General features: G+C 56.7%; 1 protein-coding gene across 2 annotated transcripts in view; it reads left to right on the forward strand.

Moving 5' to 3' along the window:
* The first annotated feature begins 481 nt into the window (after positions 1-481).
* Cpne2 (copine 2) overlaps positions 482-19,779 on the forward strand; it is a 37,066-nt gene continuing 17,768 nt past the window's right edge. The window contains exons 1-4 of one of the 2 annotated variants that reach the window (XM_042689969.1): positions 482-526; positions 13,664-13,872; positions 17,137-17,316; positions 19,588-19,662. In XM_042689969.1, the coding sequence (XP_042545903.1) occupies positions 13,699-13,872; positions 17,137-17,316; positions 19,588-19,662 (429 nt within the window). In that variant the 5' untranslated portion in view covers positions 482-526; positions 13,664-13,698. Of the gene's footprint in view, positions 527-13,663; positions 13,873-17,136; positions 17,317-19,587; positions 19,663-19,779 lie in introns of those variants that run through there. The other variant, XM_042689970.1, reaches the window with a different exon arrangement.

A 19,779-nucleotide genomic window follows, 5' to 3' on the forward strand; every position in this document is an offset into this window, starting at 1 on the left:
CTGAGGTCCCCGGTTCCGGGCCCACCCGCCCCTCGGGTCCCGCGCCCGCCAGGCTGAGCGCCGAGCGCGCGCGGAGCACGGCGGGGCCGGGCGCCGAGACCAAGCAGGCCCAGGGCGGGCGCGAACCCGCGCTCCCAGCCCGCACCCTCGGGAGCCGCGCGTGCCAGCCTCGCACCTCCGGGACCCTCGTCGTGCCCCGGGCCCCCGCGGCGGCGGCCTCCGAGCGGGACGACGCCCCCGCTCCAGGAAGTGCCCGCCCCGCCCCGCCTCGCCCCGCGTTCCCCCCACACCCGCCCTCGGCCGGAGGGAGGAGCCCGAGCCGCCGCCGCCGCCGCCCGCCGGCCCGGGAGGAGGACCGGCTTCGAGCGAGCGAGCGATCGGCGGCGCACGGAGCGGGCATGGCCGCGCGGGCAGCGCCCTGACCCGTCCCGCGCCTCGGGCCCCGCCGAGCGGCGCCGCGCCGGGCGATGCCCCGCGGCCAGGCGCGCGGGTAACGGCCGCCGCGTGGTGAGCAGCGGGGCGCGCGGTGAGTGGGGCCCGGCGGGCGGGGCGGCTGGCGCGGGCGGTCAAGTTCGGTCTCGGGGTTCGAGCCGGTGGTGCGGGTGGCGGGGTCGGAGCGAGCCCGAGGCCCCCTTCGCCCTCCGAGCCCGCCCGGGGCTCCGCGCTGGGGTGGCGCCGCCCCGGCCCGGCCACGCGGGGGCGCTCCGCCCGCGCCCTGACCGCGGGGACCGAGGGACGGGGCGGGCCCGGGAGGGAGGGCCGCCTGGCCGTCGGGCCGGGCCCTGCGGTTTAGGGGTCGGGTGGGAGCCCCGGTCTCCTGCGATCGGCCCGGAGGGCGTCCGGGGTCCGCCGCCGCTGCAGGCGTGAGGCCGGCCGGCCCCGGGCCCCCGCGCGCCCCTCGCCCCACTTCCCCCTCATCCCTGCCTGGCCCGGGATCTGGCAGCTCCCCTGCCCGAAAAGAAAGGGGGAGTGGAGCCGAGCAGCGTCCCAGGAGTCGGAGTGTTTGCAAACTAGTTTTTGCGTAAAAGCTGTCTGGCACCTGTGTGCTAAAAGGATGAAAGGCCCCTGCTTTCTCGCCGGTCTTGCAGGGTGCTCCTTGTTAGGAAGAGGGGGGGACAGGCTTGCCCCTCCCCTTGGTCCCCAGCGCAGCCCCACCTCCGGCTCAGCGAGCTCTGCTGTGGGCGAGGGGCCACCTTGGAGCGGGAGGGAGGGTGCTGGGGTGACAGACCGCTGGGCATCGAAGGTTCATCTTGCTGCCGCCTCCTCCTGCCTCCCAGGCCCTGGGGGAGGGGGCCAGGGCCAGGGGGCTGGGTGACTCCTGTTTTGTCTGCCGCTAGGTTTTGGTTATGGAGGGGATGGAGACTATCACCGAGAGGGGGTGGGGGTCGCATCCACCACGCTGTTGTCTTACAGCTTCTGTGGCTGGTGGCTCCCTGGCCAAGAAAGATCTGGGCTGAGAAGCCCCAGCCCTGACCCCAGGGTCAGGTCCTCCTGCCAGCCTCCCCTTCCTCTGTCCACTGCTTGGCCTTCCACACAACCTGGGATGCCACGTTAGGAACAGGACACCCAAGAGCCCAGCCCCCTCCCTGTGGAGACCTGGAGGACACCGAGGGCACTGTGGGAGCGCCCTCCCCCCCCAATCTGGACAGGGTGTCCATCTCATTCGGTTGCATCCCTCACTGTCCAGCGTGGAGGATGTTTGGATCCCCTGGATCCTCCCTGGCCACTTGGCTTTGATTCCTTTCCGTGGTAAGGTTGGGGACTTCTGTCTGGATGGATGGTGGGGGGGCCCCTTCACCCACAAGAAGACAGGCATTCTGATTGGGGTCTATAAGCTCCATTAGCTGAGACCTGACTTACTGGCCATCACAGTGGGGTCATGGGAGACATGGCTGTGCCCTCAGGTCATCTGTAAAATGGGCTCACCGCCAGGGCTACCGGCTCCGGGCACAAACAAGAAGGAGTGGTTTTACTGACGTCCTGGCGGGGTCGTGATCTCTAGGACTGCCCCTGACGGGTGGCACAGCTCACTGGAGTGAAGGGGGGCATCCAGGCACACTTCCACATGGCAAGACCCAGAGACAAACAACACTGATGCTGGGGTTCTCCTTGCCCCTGGCACTTCCTGCCTTGGTGCCTGCTCAGCTCCCATTGGGTTTTTTCCATCTGCAAAGGAAGCGGACTTTGACGTGGTCCTGTTTTCAGGGGCCAGGAAACAGGGCAGTGTTCTGCAAAATGAGGATGCTTGGTGTGCCACGCTATGGATCTTAGGTGGTGTTTGAAGGGCTTCCCCTCCCCCGGAATAGCAGGAGAATTAAAAACAGGGGCGTCCCTGATGAAGAGGGAGCCTCAGTTTCCCTGCGTGTGCAGTTGGGAGTTATCTGTGTATCTACACCCTCATTCGGGCAGCTGTGTGTTTCTTGAAAGGTAGTTGTGAGACCCGATTCCATGGCAAAGGGCTTGGTACTGGCTCTGTGACCCGTGCGGGAGAGAATGGCTCTCATTGGCTGTGTTCATGAAAGTATTAGCCTGTTTGAATCCTTTTTGGGATCTGCTCAGTCCCAGCCAGCCCCCTGGGCCCCTCCTGGGGCAGAGCGGGTGATCTGCTCTCACCTGGGGCCGGCCTCAGAGGACACAAAGACAACAACTTGGTCAGAGACAAAGGAGCTTTCTAGCAATTCTCTCCCTCCTCTCCAGGGGGAATCTGTGCCAGGTAAGGTCCTTACTGCAAAGCCTCAGGCCATGCTCAGATGCCACGGCCACTCAGGGGTCCCTCTGCCCTCCTCTGGCCCTTCCACACCACTGGGGCTGCCGTGTCAGGAGAACACCCAAGAATCCATTCCCTTTCCCCTAGAAAGGACGTGGCCTTAGGATCCTGTGGGCTTCGTGGGGGCCTGGAGGCCCAGTCACCCCCACAGTCTTGACAGGCAGTAGCTGGACAGGGTGACCATTTTATCTGATTGTGCCCACCTCTCACCATCATGATGGACGCTGTCTGTCTGCAGTGCCTCCTGGCCCTCAGCCCCGTGTCTTCCGCCCTCCGTGGCCACCTGGCTCTCAGGGTCCCGTGGCTATTGTGTGTCTCCATCACACCTTCCTGGGGTCCGGGAGGACTCCTGGCATGCTTATTTCTCAAGGTGTTTACCACTTTGAAGCCCTCTGTCCACCTGTGTATCTATTTACTGCCCCTCCTGGTCACAGGGAATCAGCTCTACCGAAGGGCAGGACCAGGGCTGGATCCCTGCACTTAGAGCAGCGCCTGGCACAGAGCAGCTGCTCAGTAAATGCTTGTGTGAAGAGGGTGTTGGCCCCTTGGAGCAAATTGAGCCCAGTGGCGCTGGGGGTGGAGCCTGGAAGAGCTCACCCTGGAAGTCGTCGGGTGTGGGCATGCTTGGTGCTGGGAGTTGGGTACCTAGCAAAGGGCAGTGTACTCACCGGTGGAAAAAGCCATGGGGAAGACTGTGTGTCAGAGAAGAAGGGGTTTGTCTAGCACCAAAAGCCTGGGGGCCAGGAAGGTGGAGGAGGTAGTGGCTGGTAGCTGTTACCACACGGTGCCAGGGCACTGAATGTGCTGGGAAGAGCCCCATCCCTGCGTGGCCTGTGCTAAGTTTCTTGACATGTCTGACTTCTTTCCTTCTCTCCTTACTTCCTTCTTTTGAGTTAGGCCTGACAATTTTTCCTACCCCTGGGAGAGCCTCCCCCCGCCCCCCACGTTGGCTCAGGGGACAGGATGCTGGGAACCTAGCTGCTCTGGCTGAGCAACACGTTCTGGGTGGCTTCAAACAGCAGAGATTTATTCTCTTCCAAGTTCTGGAGGCTCTATGTCTGAAATCAAGCTGTCAGCACAGCCACTGCTCTGCCCAAAGCTTCCAGGGAGAGCCCCACCCCTTCCAGCCCTTAGTAGGCCTGGTCCAGCATTCATTGGCTTGTGGCCACATCACAGTCTTCTTCACATAGGTCCTCCTTGTTGTTGTTGTTGTTTTGTTTGTTTGTTTTTTCAATCTTGGGGCTTGAACTCAGAGCCTGGGCACTGTCCCTGAGCTTCTTTTGCTTGAGCCACAGCGCCACTTCCAGCCTTTTCTGTTTATGTAGTACTGAGGAATCGAACCTAGAGCTTCATGCATGCTAGATAAGCACTTTACCACTAAGCCATATTCCCAGCCCATGGCTCCTCCTTCTTCCCACTGCCGCCTTGCTTCAAGATACCAGGGGAACTTGGTTTATTTGCAACTGTAGTGGCCTAACATTTCCTAGTTCATGTTCTGAGGGACTGCTGGTTATCTTTGTACTGGGGGAGGGTATCCACAGTTCCGCTTATAACAGATGGACTCTTTAACTCTTGTTCCTCAGTTCTCTGATCTGGAAAATGGGGAGATAATAGCAAGGCCCATTGGGCACACAGGAGCAGAAGAATCTTGTTGGTACTGTGATCCTGTCTTTTCTGGGGGTACTTACTGGGAGCCAGGGCCTGGGGCTGAAGTGCAGGTGTCTGTACCCTTGGCCCAAGGGACTGGCCTCAGGCGGGCGGGGCTGCTTTCAGCCTGGAGGCCCCCCCCCTTCAATGTGGCCAGGTGTGGTAGGCAGTCTGAAGGCCACTGGGCTGTAAGGACCCATCATAAGAAGATGATAAGGGGCTTGGAGGCATGGCTCAGTTGGTAGAGTGATAGCCAGTGAATGAAAGCAAAAGCATCAGGTACTGAGTTCGAGTCCTGGTCTCAGACCTAAAAAGAAGAAAAGGAAGGAAGGTGAGGAGGATCCTCTGCAGAGAGACAGGATAAGGGTGCTGGGCACCCACAGAGGGAACCTGGTGCTCGGGTGTCTTGCTGATTTCCAGGCCTTTTGAACCCAGAGACTGTGGGTGGAGCTGAGGCTGGAAGGATGGAGAGGTCTTTATCGCCCCCCTCTCCAAGGCTGGAAGGGTTTCACGGGCAGGGAAAATGAGGCACAGAGAGGGAAAGGACTTGCCTAGGTTTTCAGAGACCCAGGGCTCCTCCATTACTCTTGCCCTGCGGTACCCTCCTGTTGGGTGTGCACATCCCAGGGGAGAATCCCCTCCCCAAAGTCCCCCACCACTTAAAGTGAAGCCATGTGGTCACCAGGCCTGCAACCCTCCATTAGCCTGACCAGACCTCAGGTCCCCAAAGTGCAAAGTATACCCTGCAGCCCAGAAAACCTCTGCACCAGCCCCTGGGCTCTCAGGGAGGTGGGGGGGGGGCACCACCAGCACACTTGGCACAAAACGTTGAGGTCCAGAAGGCAGGGGTGGCAGGGCAGGACCCAGCCTTGTCTTCCTGGGGTGGCTCCTTGCCAACTCTGGGGGGGGGGGTAGGCCTGCAGTGATAGGCTGGGCAGGTCTGGGGGGGCGGTCCCAAAGGAGGCCCCACCTCCAAGGGCCAGACTTAGTGATGAGGTGTGGGTTACCCAGCTTAGTGTGACAGAATCTGGGGACCTGCGGGCGCATCAGGACTGATCCCTGATGCAGCCTCATGGCCTGGCTGTCTGCATCTCTATTTATCCCCCTGATGGCCTGGCAGCCTGGTGGACTGGGGTGTCTTTGGAGAGCAGTGGCCCGTGCCATGGCTAAGATGGCATTTTGGTTAGTGTATGCTCAGAGAACCAGCTTGCTCCCTAGGGGCTGCAGGGATGGGACAGCCAGGGTGCACAGCTAGGACCCCAGAAAATGGGCATCTTGGGGTTGAACCATTCTGGCACCCAAGGATTGGGTTGTAGGACGCTGGGGTAGGGGGAGATAGCCAGGGCTTTTAGGTGACTGGGAAGCGGGTCAGGTACATTGTAAAGCCTTTCTGCTCAGATCGTCAAAGAACTTGCAGAATTCCCAGCTCCGGGCGTTCTATCAGCCCCAGCTTCTATAATTCCAAGGTGCTACAGTGGTTTTTCCTTGTCACTTTTCCTCAGGGTCAGTAACTCATCCAGCACGCATTCTGTGACCGGCAGAGGTGACAATAAGATTGGATCCTGCCTTAGGCTTAAGTGGTGGTAAGTTCCTTCAGCCTGTATTTATAGAGGTGCCATGCTAGAAGTGGTGTTCTGCAGGGCCCAGGCTTGAGGTAGGGCCGTGGGTCCTTGGGGTTCTCCTTAAACAGTGTATTGAAGTAACAGAAAATTCTGCCAGCGCTGGGAACGTGGCTCAGGTAGTAGACTAGCAAATGCAAGGCCCTGAGTTCAGATCCCAGTACAGCCCCCCAAAATTGAATGGCCAGTGAACACGGTGGTGCATATTCTGTAATCCCAGCACTCAAGAGGCTGAAGCAGGAGGATGGAGAGTTCAAGACTAGCCTGGGCTCCAACGCAAGACCCTGTCTCAAAATAAAAAGGGCTGGGGATGTGGCTCCGTGATAGAGAGTTGTCTAGCGTTTGCAAGGTGTTGGGTTCAATCCCCAGCACCAGAAAAGGACAGGAAAGAAAAGAAAATAGCCAGCCTGCATGTGAGGGCATGACAGCCCACAGACCAACAATTCCGGCTCAGCTCCTGGATGCAGGTACTTGGCATCCCTTCTTGTCCGTCACAGGCCACCTGTCCTGCCACTGTCCCTGCTGCCAGCAGCATAGATTTCTGTGTCCGGGTGCAACTTCGTGTAAAGGAAAACAGACGAGGCCTTGTCCTTCTCTGTCTATCTGCTTCATTCAGTGGGTGTGTGAGGCTGTCCCTGTGCTGGCCACTTCCGCTGCCCTGGCCCAGGCCGTCTGTGTATGCCGTCCACCATCACCCCTCCTGGTGCTCAGGGTCAGGCGGTTCCAGCCGAGGGCTCTTATGAATAGCACTGCCATGGAGCTTGCCATTGTTGTTTGGCAGTACTGAGATTTGAACTTAGGGTCCCACACTTGTGATACAGGTGCTCTACTACTTGAGCCATGGCCCCAGCCCTTTTTTGTGCTAGTTACTTTTTCACATAAGGTCTCACACTCTTTGCCCAGGCTGACCTTGGACCATGGTTTTTCTACCTCCTCCTCCCACATAGCCAGGATGATGATGATGATGATGATGATGATGATTGTGTGTGTGTGTGTGCGCGCGTGTGTGCAATGACACCAGGCTTGTTTGTGGAGTTGGGGTCTCACGAACTTTTATTTATTTCTTTTGGCTTTGGCAGCCCTTGAACGACAACCTTCCCATTTCCACCTCCCGTGTAACTACTGCTGTGGAGATTCTCGCCCATGTCTTTTGGTGAACATCTGTGCTGGGTGTTGCTGGGGTCACCCCAGGGGGATGCATTAATTTAGCTTTCACAGGCTCTGCCAACCGTTGGTCCTAAATGATTGCACCAATTCCTGTTTCTTCCAGCAACCTGTGAGTTCTTGTTGCTCCAAATGCTTGCCAAATAGGAGAATTGTCGGGGGGGGGGGGGGGGGTAGGGGAGAAGAAGGGGGTGGAGTTGGGGGAAGAGGGAAACAGGTACTCCGTTTTGCTTTTGGTTTCACTGAGCTGAGATTGGAGAGGAAAACGCTACAGAAGGGTGTGTGGAACTGCACGTGCAAAATTAGGGAGGCATGAAAAAGTATTGCTGGAATTCAGCCAGGGCCCCAAGGGCAAGGGCAGGACCTGGGAGCCCTTGGGAGGGGGGTGGGGCTTGAAGGCTGTGCTGAGAGGGGCGGAGAGCTGAGCCCTGAGAGGCTTCTCCATGCCAGACATTTAGTCATTTCCATTGGATGGGTAGGAAAACAACAGATGCCCAGAGACCAGATGACTGGCCCAGAGTCTCATCCATCTGCAGGGCTGATCCTCTCCCAAGTTAAAGTGGTGCTAGCCTGGGAGCCAGGAGGCCAGACTGACTGGGCCAAATCATCCCGCCCCCAAGGCATCATGCCCATATGGAGAATGGTTGTGGTGACAGGCTTTGCCCTGGGGCTCCGGCACCCCAGGGCTACCAGGAGGCTCCAGAAATTGGAGCTCAGCTTTATTGTGACTCATTTATTTCAGTTCTGCCTCCGTCCGCTTGGTCCCTCCCACCTCCGGCTGTCTTCCTGTTAGCCCTGTGGGGCTGGCCTCTCCAGCTCCCACACCCCAAGGACGGTGAGCCCAGAAGCACCCAGACCCAGTTTCCGCCCCTGGGTGCTCAAGGCCACAGCAATGGCTGTGAACTTGGCTGGACCGTGGGGATCCGTCATCTGGTCAGACCCCAGTCTGAACGTGGCTGTGCCGGTATTTTAAAGATGCGATTAACATTTAAATCGGTAGGCTTTGGGTAAAGCAGATTATCCTCCCAAATGTGGGCCTCAGCCTGAGGCTGAGATTCCTCCAAGAAGTCCTGAGACTTCCCCGTCCCCTCCACACCTGCCCATTCCTCAAAGGAGGCCCCTCTGCACACAGCTATGTACTGAGCTCAGTTTCCCTGGAGAACCTGGAGGGGACCACTGCCCTCTCCATGGCTAGTGGTCACCCTGGCCCTCCTCACCTGGGATTTGCAAGGAAGCTTCAGGTCTGGCCAGCCGCTCAGGCCCATCTGGGAGGCGTTTGAGCCCCACCTGAGTACTCGTGAGACCAGAGTGGCCTGGAGGGTTTGCTTAAACGGGGAGCGGGGGAGAGGGGAAGAGGGAGGTACCACCTCTTGCTGCTCACCTCTGAAGGCCGCAGCAGCCTCCTGGGGCCCGGCGCTGCCTGGGCTCTGGGGAGACCAGGGCCACCTATCAGGGACCACAGTAGCAGGTAGAGCCCTGAGCGGCTTGGGAGTCCTTGATGTCAGATTAGACCCCATCCCCTCAGGCTGTGTGTCTGAGGTTAGAGAAGTCTGTACTGTCAGAGGTTAGACCTCTCCCCATGGAGGCTGTTGTGCTGTCAGAGGTTAGACACCCCCATGGAGGCTGTGCGGTCAGAGGTTAGACCCCCCTCTTGAAAGCTGTGCAGTTAGAGGTTAGATCCCCCATGGAGGGTATGCTGTCAGAGGTTAGACCCCCCCCCCCCATGGAGGCTGTGCTGTCAGAGGTGAGGACCCCCCCATGGAGGCTGTGCTGTCAGAGGTTAGACACCCCCATGGAGGCTGTGCTGTCAGAGGTGAGGACCCCCCCCCATGAGGCTGTGCAGTCAGAGGTTAGATCACCCCTGGAAGCTGTGTACCCTCTCCTAGGCTCTGCTGTCAGAGATTAGAGGTCCCTCCCACTTTCAGGCTATGCTGTCTGAAGTTAGAGCCTCTTTTTCTTTTTAATTAAATTTTATTGTCAAGGTGGTGTACAGAGGGGTTGCAGTTACATTCATAACGAGTGCATTTCTTGTCAAACATTGCCCCCCCCCACCGATTTTCTCCCACTTTCCCTCCCTCCCTCCTCTGACTCCCCCCCCAGCTTCTTTTTAACAGGCTCCCCAGCCTCAGTGCCCCAGGGGGTCCACCTGGGAAGGAGTGTGGGTGGCTGTGTCCCGACCACCCTTGTGCCCCAGGCCCTCCAGCACAGTAGCCTAGAGCCTTATTTCTTGGCCCACCTCTTCGGTGGCCCCGCCTCCCCAGGAGTTCTGGCATGCTCCCTCCAGAACTGAGCTACAGTTGACCCCACCACCCCCTAGGAAGACACTTTTATTGCCCAATCTTGGGGAGCCAGAGAGGTTAGGTAACTTGCCTGAGGTCACACAGAGAACAGAGGGATTTTTCATTTTCCAAATATCAAGCCAGGCTTTGATTTTTCTGATGATGTAGGCAGCCTCGCACCGGAAGTCCCACAGGTGCCCTGCCCGCCCCAGGCTTGGCGACATGAAGTCACCACAGCCTTGGCTCTGCATCCAGCCTCTATCCTTCCTATGCCATAGCTTGGGGCCTCAGTTTCCCCTGTGAAGTGAGCCCCTCTGCTGCTGGCCTCTCAGAGCGGTTCTGAGGGTTCAGGGCCAGAAATTTGGCGTATGGTGACCTTGAACTTGGAGCTGGGAAGACAGATGGAGGAGCCTCCTGCAGGCTCCCAGCGCCTCATGTAAAAGTGAGGCTGCTGGGCACCCACTTGCAGACCTGCTCTAGCGCCCAGAAAGTGCTGCTGGTGCCTCCCTTGGGAACCTAGCTTTAGGGGGACAGATGACAGGCATGTAGACAAATGACAGATGATTTCCCTGTGGAGTGCATGGCTGGTGAAGGAAACAGCGTGGTCCTGAACACATTAGCTGAGTGATGAGGGAAGTCCTCGGAGGATGTGACAGTAAGCTGACAACTTCCCATCAGGAGAAGATGTGGGAAGTGCAAAGGTCCTGGGTCCAGAGTATAGACACCTTTGAGAGCAGAGGGAATGAATGGCAGTTTAGAGGGAGTTAGGATCAGGTGGCAGAAGATGGGATCTGGTTAGGCAGGGCTCCTTCGGCCTGGGGGTGGGATTCTGTACTTCAGGGCTCAATGGCAGGAGAACTCAACATGTCTTTTTATTTAATTTCATTTTGAGACAAAGTCTTGCTCTAAAGTCCACGCTGGCCTGTAATTCTTTCTCCTCCTGCTTCAGTCTCCCAAGGGTTGAGCTTACAGGGAGGCCCAACCATGCCCTGCATCATGCACCCAGCCCCTGAGTGCTCGCTTGTGGAATGAAAATGCGAACTCGTGACAGGATGAATGCCTCTGTGAGAGGGAGCACTGGGTGTGTGTGGCCGCCTTGTAACCCCTTTTGTGGAACTGGGGTCACCCCCCAAAAGCCTGTGCCCAGCCAAACCAGGAGTCAGGACCATTCCTCCAGCAAGCCCTGGCTTCCCATGCCCCCTCCTCCTGCCTGAAACCTCAAATTACCTGCAGCTGATGCTTCCAAGATGCACAGGGCAGACCCACCCCCCCTTAATGACACCCTGCGCCTTGTGCTGGCTGGGGCGGGGGGCGGGGGCTGGCCCAGCCCGAGCTGTGGTTTCTTTTTCCATTGCGTCAGGCCCTGGGGTCCGGCCCACCGGCCCCGCTGCCGGGCTGGCACCCACGGCCACTCTGACCCCTTGCCTGCCCCAACTTCAGACATCATGTGCTCCCCATTTCGGGGATCCCGGAGCTTCCTGCCTGAGGGTGAGTGAGAGAGGAGGGACGGGTCCCCTCGGGGGGTGGGGGAGCGAGCCATCCCCTTTCTGCCCACTAGGAAGCAGGAGCTGCGCCCGTGGGAGGGAAAGCTCTGGGGAGCCGCGCTGTGGGGACAGGAAGTCATGTCCCAGAGCCACGTGACCAGACCCACGTGTGTTATGGGACAAGGACGTGAGCAAGGCTGGGCATTGGATCCCACCCTATCCCTCCGAAGGAGCCCGAGCCCAGGATGTGTCTAACACATGGTGGAGGGCCAGCAGTGGAGAGGTGGCAGCGGACTGGTGTCATGCAGGGCTGTGGCCAGGGGTGACCCCTAGAGAAGCTGGGGGGGGCAAGCACTTGCTTTGTCCCCCCCCAGCCCTGCAGCCGTGGTCATAGCCCCATCATCCTCTGAGTTCCAGCCCCCCTGGAACTCCCCTGTGGGTCCACACCATGCCCAGCCTGAGACCCTCCCTCCCCCCCCCCCCACCCCTGGTTTGTGCATGGCCTTTACCGAGATGTGGCCTTGTCTATGAAGCAGGGTAGTGAGCCTGCTGCCCGGCCCCTTGCTGCACCGGGGCTAGGCTGAGGCCTGGCCCCGCGCAGCACAGCGGTCTTCCTCCTGCACGCACACCCCCAGCTGGGCGCCGCCAGCCAGCGCACCGAGCACTGGCTGCTCTGGTGGAAACAGACAAGAATAAATCCCATAAGCAAACTGCAGCGCCTGCCCAGTGCTCCAGACTCGTATGATTATAATGTGGTTCTGGGGACACGGTTGGGGACCATGAATGGCTTCATCAGGACTCCCTCCCTGCCAGGCAGGCCCTGGGGCAGGAGAAAGGGGACCCACCTCAGGACCCAGCCAGGGCTGTTTCTTGGGGCCAGGGGGCAGGGGCTCCCACGTGACCGTGGTCCTTCCTGTGGGTGCCAGCAGCTGCGTCTTCTGCATGTGACAATCTGCTCTTCCCACGGCCATAGTTAGCTATTGAAAAGGCAAATCATGCCGGCCCTGGTGACGCACACCAAGCCCAATGACACACAGCCATCCCAGCTCTTGGGAGTGAGGCAGGAAGATCATGAGTTCAAGGTTAGCCTGGGCCACCTAGAAAGACCATATCTTAAGGGAGACAAAAGCAGATTGCTTCGTGCCTCTTAAGACGTGCCATGCGCTCAGCCTGGAGCCCAGCTTCCTGTCGTCCTGGGCCTGTCCCCGTCCCTGTCCGCAGCCCTCCCCGTGTTCCTCCAGAGAGGCTGTGCAAGGACTAGAATAAGACTGCCATCTTTCTATGGGATTCCCAGCCCACGCACAGAGCTTGAGACCTAGTAGATGCTCAGGATACACACAGGCCTCAGTTTGCTGCATGTTCACACTTGCTCCCGGGGGACATGCAGGGTCAGCCACCCTGTAGCAAGGGGACAGAATGTTGGATAGAGGAGCTGGAGCCTGACCCTCTCGGGACAGGGATGTGGGAACTGGACTTGTCCCCCATGTTGCATGCCCAGGCACCCATAGAGCGGAGATCTGATCGCCAGAGTCTTACTGGGGTGTGATGTCAGGAGGACGTTCAGGAAACGGAGGCGTAAGAAGCGATGGTGCTGGTCTGCAAGGCTTGTGATAGCAGGTGGGCGGGGAGAGGGGTAGACTCAGAGCCCCCCTCCACCTAGAGAGGGCTCCTCACCATCCCCAGAGAGAAACAGAAACCCCTACTGGGAGCAAATGCCTGTCGCCAGCCTGGGCAGGGGTTTGGGGGAGTCATGGATGAGTGGATGTGTTAGTTCACTGACTCATCTACGGAGTGAGGTGATGGGTTTTCAGTTCACTCATTTAGACGCTCATCCTTCTTCTATCCAATCAGTGTGTGCTGCAGCATCTTGCTCGCAAGTCACTGTGCCTGGGCAGGTGAGGGGCCACTATGCTAGACGGTGAGCCAGGCTAGGCTTTGGCTAAGTTACTGGAAATGAATTTCCCAGAGGCCAAAGCAATCACGGCCCTCTGAGCCACTGCACATCTACCGTGGCCACGGAACGCCACACATCACACAGCTACCATAGCCACAAAATGCCATACATCTCACAGCTGCCTTGGCTACCAAATATCACATCTACTTTGGCCATGGAATGCCACCCATGTCACACCTGCCAAAGCCACGGAATGCCACATGCTTCACATTAACCATGGCCATGGGATACCACACGTATTGGGAAGCCGGGGATCTGTGCCCTTCTTGTGGACAAGGACTTAACCAAAGCAGAGAAAAGCTCCAGCACTTCCTGGCCACGCCTCAGCCCTGTGTTTTTCCCATTCTTGTTCCTTCCAGCCTTGGCCCACGTTACTACCTCACCCCTCACCTTCTGTCTCTACTCTCTTATTTTATTTATTTACTTTTTGTGTGCCAGTTCTGGGACTTGAACTCAGAGCCTTGGTGCTGTCCTTTAGCTCTCTGTACTCATGACTACTGCTCTAACAGTTGAGCCCCAGCTCCATTTCTGGCTTTGGTGGTTAATTGGAGATAAAAGCCTCTTGGATATGCCTGCTGGCTTCAAGCCTTGCTTCTCAGATCGCAGCCTCCTGAGTAGCTAGGATTACAGGTGTGAACCACCAGTCCCCAGGTTCTTCCCACTTCTTGAAGGTCAGTGGGTGAGGCTTCCTGGCTGCAAGGTAGCGCAATGATGTGTGTCCCCTCCTGACCCTCCCTCCTCTCTCCCAGACTGCCAGGAGCTGCTGCTGCCCCCACCCACCCCCATGGCCTACATCCCGACCCCCTCAGCAGCGGGGGTTGCCCCCATGGGCTCCCAGTACTGCGTGTGCAAGGTGGAGCTGTCTGTGAGTGGCCAGAACCTGCTGGACCGGGACGTCACCTCCAAGTCTGACCCCTTCTGTGTCCTTTTCACAGAGAACAATGGCAGGTGGATGGAGGTGAGGCCCTCTGCGGGCATCTGTGGTGGAACAGGGGGGTCCATGGCTGGGCTGGGGGCTCCTTCGGGATCCAGGCAACCCTTGGAAGTAGGCGCGATGTGGGCTGGCAGAAGGGGATTCCTTAGAGAATCATTACTCTTACATTTTTCTTTTATGTATATTTAAGGGTGGGAGCATGGCTCAAGTGGTAGAGTGCCTGTTAGCAAGTGTCAGGACTCTGAGTACTGCAGGGGCTGGGAAGGTGGCTCAGTGGCAGGGTGCTTGCCTTGCATGCCTGAGGCCCTGGGTTCGATTCCTCAGCACCACATAAGCAAAATGAAAAAAAGCCGGAAGTGGCGCTGTAGCTCAAGTGGTAGAGTGCTAGCCTTGAGCTGAAGAGCTGAGAGACAGTGCCCAGGCCCAGAGTCCAGGCCCCATGACCGGACCAAAAAAAAAAAAAATCTGAGTACTGCAAAGAACATATATGTCTTTTAAGCATATTACTTAAAATAACTCTATGTCTAAATTATTGTCACGCAGAGGTGTATGTTTTATTTGTCATTTTATGTCACAATAGTTTTAGCATTATATTATATGATTAAAACTTTTGGGAAGCCCAGATGGCTCACACCTATAATCCTAGCTCCTCAAGAGACTGAGATCTGAGGATCACATTTCAAAGCCAGCCTGGGCAGGAACATCTGTGAGACTCTAATCTCCAATAAACCACTCAGAAAACCAGAAGTGGCGCTATGTTCAAGTGGTAGAGTACTGGCCTTGAGCTGAAAAGCTCAGGGACAGCACCCAGGCCCAGAGTTCAAGCCCCCCGACTGACAAAAAACAACAACAAAAAAAAACTTTTGGAGGCTAGAGTATAGCTTAAGTGATAGAGCTACTTGGTTAGTTAAGAAAAGCCTCAACTTAAAAAAATAAAAAAACTTAGCTGGGCACTGGTGGCTCATGCCTGTAATCCTAGCTACTCAGGAGGCTGAGATCTGAGGATCCCAGTTCAAAGCCAGCCTGGGCAGGAAAGACCGTGAGAGTCCTATCTCCAATAAACCACTAGAAAAACGGAAGTGGCGCTGTAGCTCAAGTGGTAGAGTGTTCACCTTGAGCTGAAAGTGGAAGGACACCACCCAAGCCCAGAGTTCAAGCCCCATGACAAAAAAAAAAACAAAAAACTTTCATAGTTTTGCAAAATGCTTACTAATTTGTGTGTGTGTGTGCGTGTGTGTGCGCGCGCGCGTGTGTGTGTGTGCGCGTGTGTGTGTGTGTGTGTGCGTGTGCGTGTGTGCGTGTGTGTGTGCGTGCGTGCGTGTGTGCGTGTGTGTGTGTGTGTGTGTGTGTGTGTAACAGCTGGGGGTTGAATTCAGGACCTAGGTGCTCTCTCTGAGCTTTTTCACTCAAGGCTGGTGCTCTACCACTTGAGCCACAGCTCCACTTTTGGCCTTTTGCTGGTTCATTAGAGATAAGAGTCTCACAGGCTTTCCTGTTCAGGTTGGCTTCAAACTTTGATGCTCAGATCTCAGCCTCCTGAGTAGCTAGGATTACATGTGTGAGCCACCGGCACCCAGTGCTCACTTCCACTCATAACCCCTTCTGACTTTATTTTGTAATGAGCACACAGTCCCCAAGAAAGGCAAACAGGAAACTTGGGCTTCTGCCTGGGAACTGGTTCAGGCCTAGCCATGCTACTTCCTGTGTGGCTTTAGGCAGATGGTTGCCCCTTTCTGAGCCTTCTCTTCACCTTTGAAATAGGGCTGATAGCAGAGGGCCCCAAAGCTGGGGACATTGCAAGGTGTCCCAGTCAAGGGCACCTAAGCTACAAGACTGGCCTGAGGGCTGGGCAGAGAGGCAGACCTACACTGCTCATACTGCCAGAGGTTAGGAGACTTGCTTCATTTCCCGGTCCAAAAGGAAACGACATCTGTTGTGGGAAGTTGAGAAAGTTCAGATGACCCTAGAGAAGGCAGTGGACATGTGTTGGTCACCTCTGAGGAGGAGCTCCTATTACCAGCTTAGGGTCCTGTCCAGTCTCCATGTGTGTAAAATTTCCAAGAGCCCCGGGCCATGGTGGGCAGCTAACTGAAGAGCTAAAGCTAGGCACTGGTGGCTCACACTATAGTCCTACCTGCTCTGGAGGCTGAGATCTGAGGATTGTGATTTGAAGCCAGCCCACAGAGAAGGCCGTGTAAGACTCTTATCTCCACTTAACCACTCAAAAAGAAAAGAAAAAGAAAAAGTCAAAAGTGGCGCTGTGGCTCAAAGTGGTAGAGCGCTACCCTTGAGTGGAAGAGCTCAGGGACAGCACTGAGGCCCTGAGTTCAAGCCCCATGACCAACAAAATGAAAAAGAAAAAAAGAAAGGAGCTGGGTTTGTTCGCCAAGGGGATCGAGCCCAGAGTGGGTAGAGTCTACCCTGGGCTACCTGGCATGAAGGCATACAGATGGAAGACAGACAGAGGGACCGCCCTGGCCTCTGGGGAGCACCCCAGGCCAGTTTAGGCGAGTCTGGAGCACAGTCCTCCCTACCAGGTCCGTGGAACTCCTGCACCCTCTTTGGGAATGAAATCTCCCTTTTTAGGGCTCACCTGGTCCCCCAGCCATCTGTGTGCCGCCCCCCCCTTCCCCAGCCCGGCCACCCTGGCTATAAATAGCACAGGCCAAGACCTCTTCCATCCCTGCCTTGGAAATGGCCCAGGTGAGAGGGAAAGTCAACACCGGCCGGGCCCCCAAAATAGACTGTCACCCACACTCCGTAGTTTGCGGCCTCAGGGTCCGGAGGTCAAGAGACAGGGTTTCTGTTCCGGTCAGTGCTGCCAGGTACCCACCCACAATACCTCCCAGCTTGGGGGTCTCCCACAGGGAGTGTGTCAGCTGTGGAAGGCCCTCATTCTATGTAAGATGTGAACATCTGGAGTGTGGTAACCCTGACCCTTCCCACCCTCCCCGCCTCCCGCACCCCTCCCTCCTATTTCTGTGTAAAATGTGTAGGAACAAAGAAAGGGCTTCAAAGGTATAAAGTGTTAAATCCTCCATTTTTACAGCAGTGGGAACTGGGGGGGGGGGGGGGGGGAGTTGTCTTCTTGTCACTGGCCCAGGCCAGGCCAGGGCCTGACCTCTAACCCTGGCACCAGGGAATGAAGCAGGGCTGTAACAGTCAGGCCTGGGTTTTGACATTTGGCTCTGCCGTTCAAGCTTGGGTACATCCCGTGACCTCTGTGTGCTTCTGTGTGGAAGGAAAAGGTGGACACTGACTCCTCTGCTTCCCTGCCCCCTGTGCCAGTACGACAGGACAGAAACGGCCATCAACAACCTCAACCCTGCCTTCTCCAAGAAGTTTGTCCTCGACTACCACTTCGAAGAGGTGCAGAAGCTCAAGTTCGCCCTGTTTGACCAGGACAAGTCCAGCACGCAGCTGGACGAGCATGACTTTCTGGGCCATTTCTCCTGTAGCCTGGGCACGGTCAGTCCAGCTCCTCCCTCGGGCAGGCGTGGGGCACTGCCCTCAGTCTCTCCCTGCTGGCTCCTTTTGTGTGGATGTGGATGGCCGGGGAGCCAATAGGCCCAGAGGGAATGTGGCTGGGTGGAGTGGAGCCAGGCTGAAGATCTGCTGGCAGCGGCAGCCATGCCCTGTGGCAGCCTGAGCAGGGATGCGGTGATTGGAAGTCATCAGGTGTGGGCTGGCTCAGCTCCACAGCGCCTACCTCATAGGTACAAAGTCCTAGGTTCCATCCCTAGTGATGTGAAATTCATCAGGTGTGGCCTTTTTGTTGTTCTTGTTTGTTTGTTTGTTGTGGGTCCTGGGGCTTGAACTCAGGGCCTGGGCACTGTTCCTGAACATCTTTTTTTTTTTGTCGGTTGTGGGGCATGAACTCCAGGCCTGGGTGCTGTCCCTCAGCTCTTCAGCTCAAGGCAAGTGCTCTACCGCTTGAGCCACAGCACCACTTCTGGTTTTCTAGTGGTTTCTTGGAGATAAGAGTCTCACAGACTTTCCTGCCCAGGCTGGCTTTGAACCAGGATCCTCAGATCTCAGCCTCCTCAGTAGCTAGGATTACAGGCATGAGCCACCAGCACCTGGCCTTCCTGAGCATCTTTGTGCTCAAGGATAGTGCTGTACCATTTGGCCACAGTGCTACTTCCTTCCGGCTTTTTCTGAGTAGTTTATTGGAGATAAGAGTCTCATGAACTTTCCTACCCAGCTGGCTTGGAACTAAGATCCTCAGATCTCAGCCCCCTGCGTAGTTAGGATTACAGGCATGAGCCACCAGCACCAGCTCAGGTATGGTCTTGGTGTCCTGCAGAAGGAACAACGAGACACCCATGCTTGCCGTCCCACCTACTGTGTGACCTTGAGTGCTTTTCTTTTCCTCTCTGAGCCACACTTCCCTATCCAGCTCAGTCCTGGGCTCTGATGCTGGAGTCTAAGCAGGACAGAGCCAGAAGCCCCCCACCCCAGTCTCAGTTCTTATGGCTTTGTCCCGTTTCTGTTTGTTTGTTTTGTTTTTTAGCGTTTTGGCTACTACTGGGATTTGAACTTAGAACCCTCCAATTGCTCAGTTTGCTTCACATGCCTAATGCTCTATCACTTGAGCCATGCCTCCAACTCAGCTTTTTGCTGATTAATAGGAGATGTCGTCTTGAGGCCTTTTCTTCTCAAGCTGGCTTTGTACTGTGATCCTCTAGAGCGTCTCTCAAAAGTAGCCAGGATTATAGGCATGAGTGGACTGGCAGCCAGCTGAATGCTCTTAGACAAGCCCTCACCTCCTTCTGGGCCTCCGTTTCCCCAAATTTCACTTCAAGATGATGATTGTAAGTCTGTCTAGCCTAGAGGAATGGTAAAGGAATGAAACAGAAGATTAGAAGCCAGATGTGTGGAATCACAGTTTGTAAGCCTATTATTTGGGAGGCTGAGGCAGGAGGATAGCAAGTTAGAGGCTAACCTGGCCTACATAGGTCTGAAGAAGAAAAAAACTAAAACGGTAATGCAGGCGGAGCAGGTCTTAAAGACATAGGTGGGGCAGGGAACCCACACGGGCCAGGACAGCAGCCCAGAGCTTGGTGCTAGGCAGGGCAGGGATGGACACACAGCCTCGGGCTGAAACAGCTGTGCGACTTTCCCTGAGCCACTGGCCCCAGCGTGTCTCCAGTTCTGTCTGCCCATCCCTGGCCAGGCCAGCCCTAGGCTGAGCCCCCCTCTGCCCTAGAGGACAGGGGAGCTGGTGATACAGTGTTTGGGGTACACTGTAGACTGGGTACCTTGTCATGAAGTGAGGTGCAGCGGACAGGCACACCCACAAAGGGCTTTTCAGTGGGTCTCTTCCGTGCACCCCTGGGTGCATGTGTTATCAGCTGGACATACGGAAACACATGGGAAACATCACAGTTTGCCCTGTGCGTGGGGGCTCCCACCGAGGCAGGCTGGGTCTGTGCATGTGCTGGGGAAGACCTTGTGGGGTGAGCCCTGCAGGGAGCTTTATCCAGAGAGCAAGCCAGGTCCGTGCCTGTTAGACTGCCAGACCTAGCTGTGGGACCCTGGGAGAGTGGCTTCCCTTCTCTGGGCTTTCCCAGCTTGGCAAATGCTGGTCACTGTGCCATTGTGCCCGGGATCCTGCACCTGCGGTTAAGCCAGTCTTGGCAAGAGGCAGCAGGTGGACTGGCTGTTAAGGATCCCCTGGGAGCCTTCCCCACCACCACCCTTCCCCCATTTCTTGTTTCCACCCACCCCCCCTCTTAGATTGTCTCCAGCAAGAAGATCACTCGGCCTCTGGTGCTGCTGAATGACAAGCCCGCAGGGAAGGGCATGATTACGGTATGGCTCCCCTTCCATCCCCCGCCTCTCCACCCGCCCTCCCCCATCAATGGGCTGCTCCTCTGGAAGATAATCACCAGCTTTGTTGGGAGTAAAAAGGCCCAACTTACAACTTAG

The sequence above is a fragment of the Dipodomys spectabilis genome, unplaced genomic scaffold (assembly GCF_019054845.1).
Source record: "Dipodomys spectabilis isolate Male_0828 unplaced genomic scaffold, ASM1905484v1 ptg000130l, whole genome shotgun sequence".
NCBI classification, from domain to species: Eukaryota; Metazoa; Chordata; class Mammalia; order Rodentia; family Heteromyidae; genus Dipodomys; species Dipodomys spectabilis.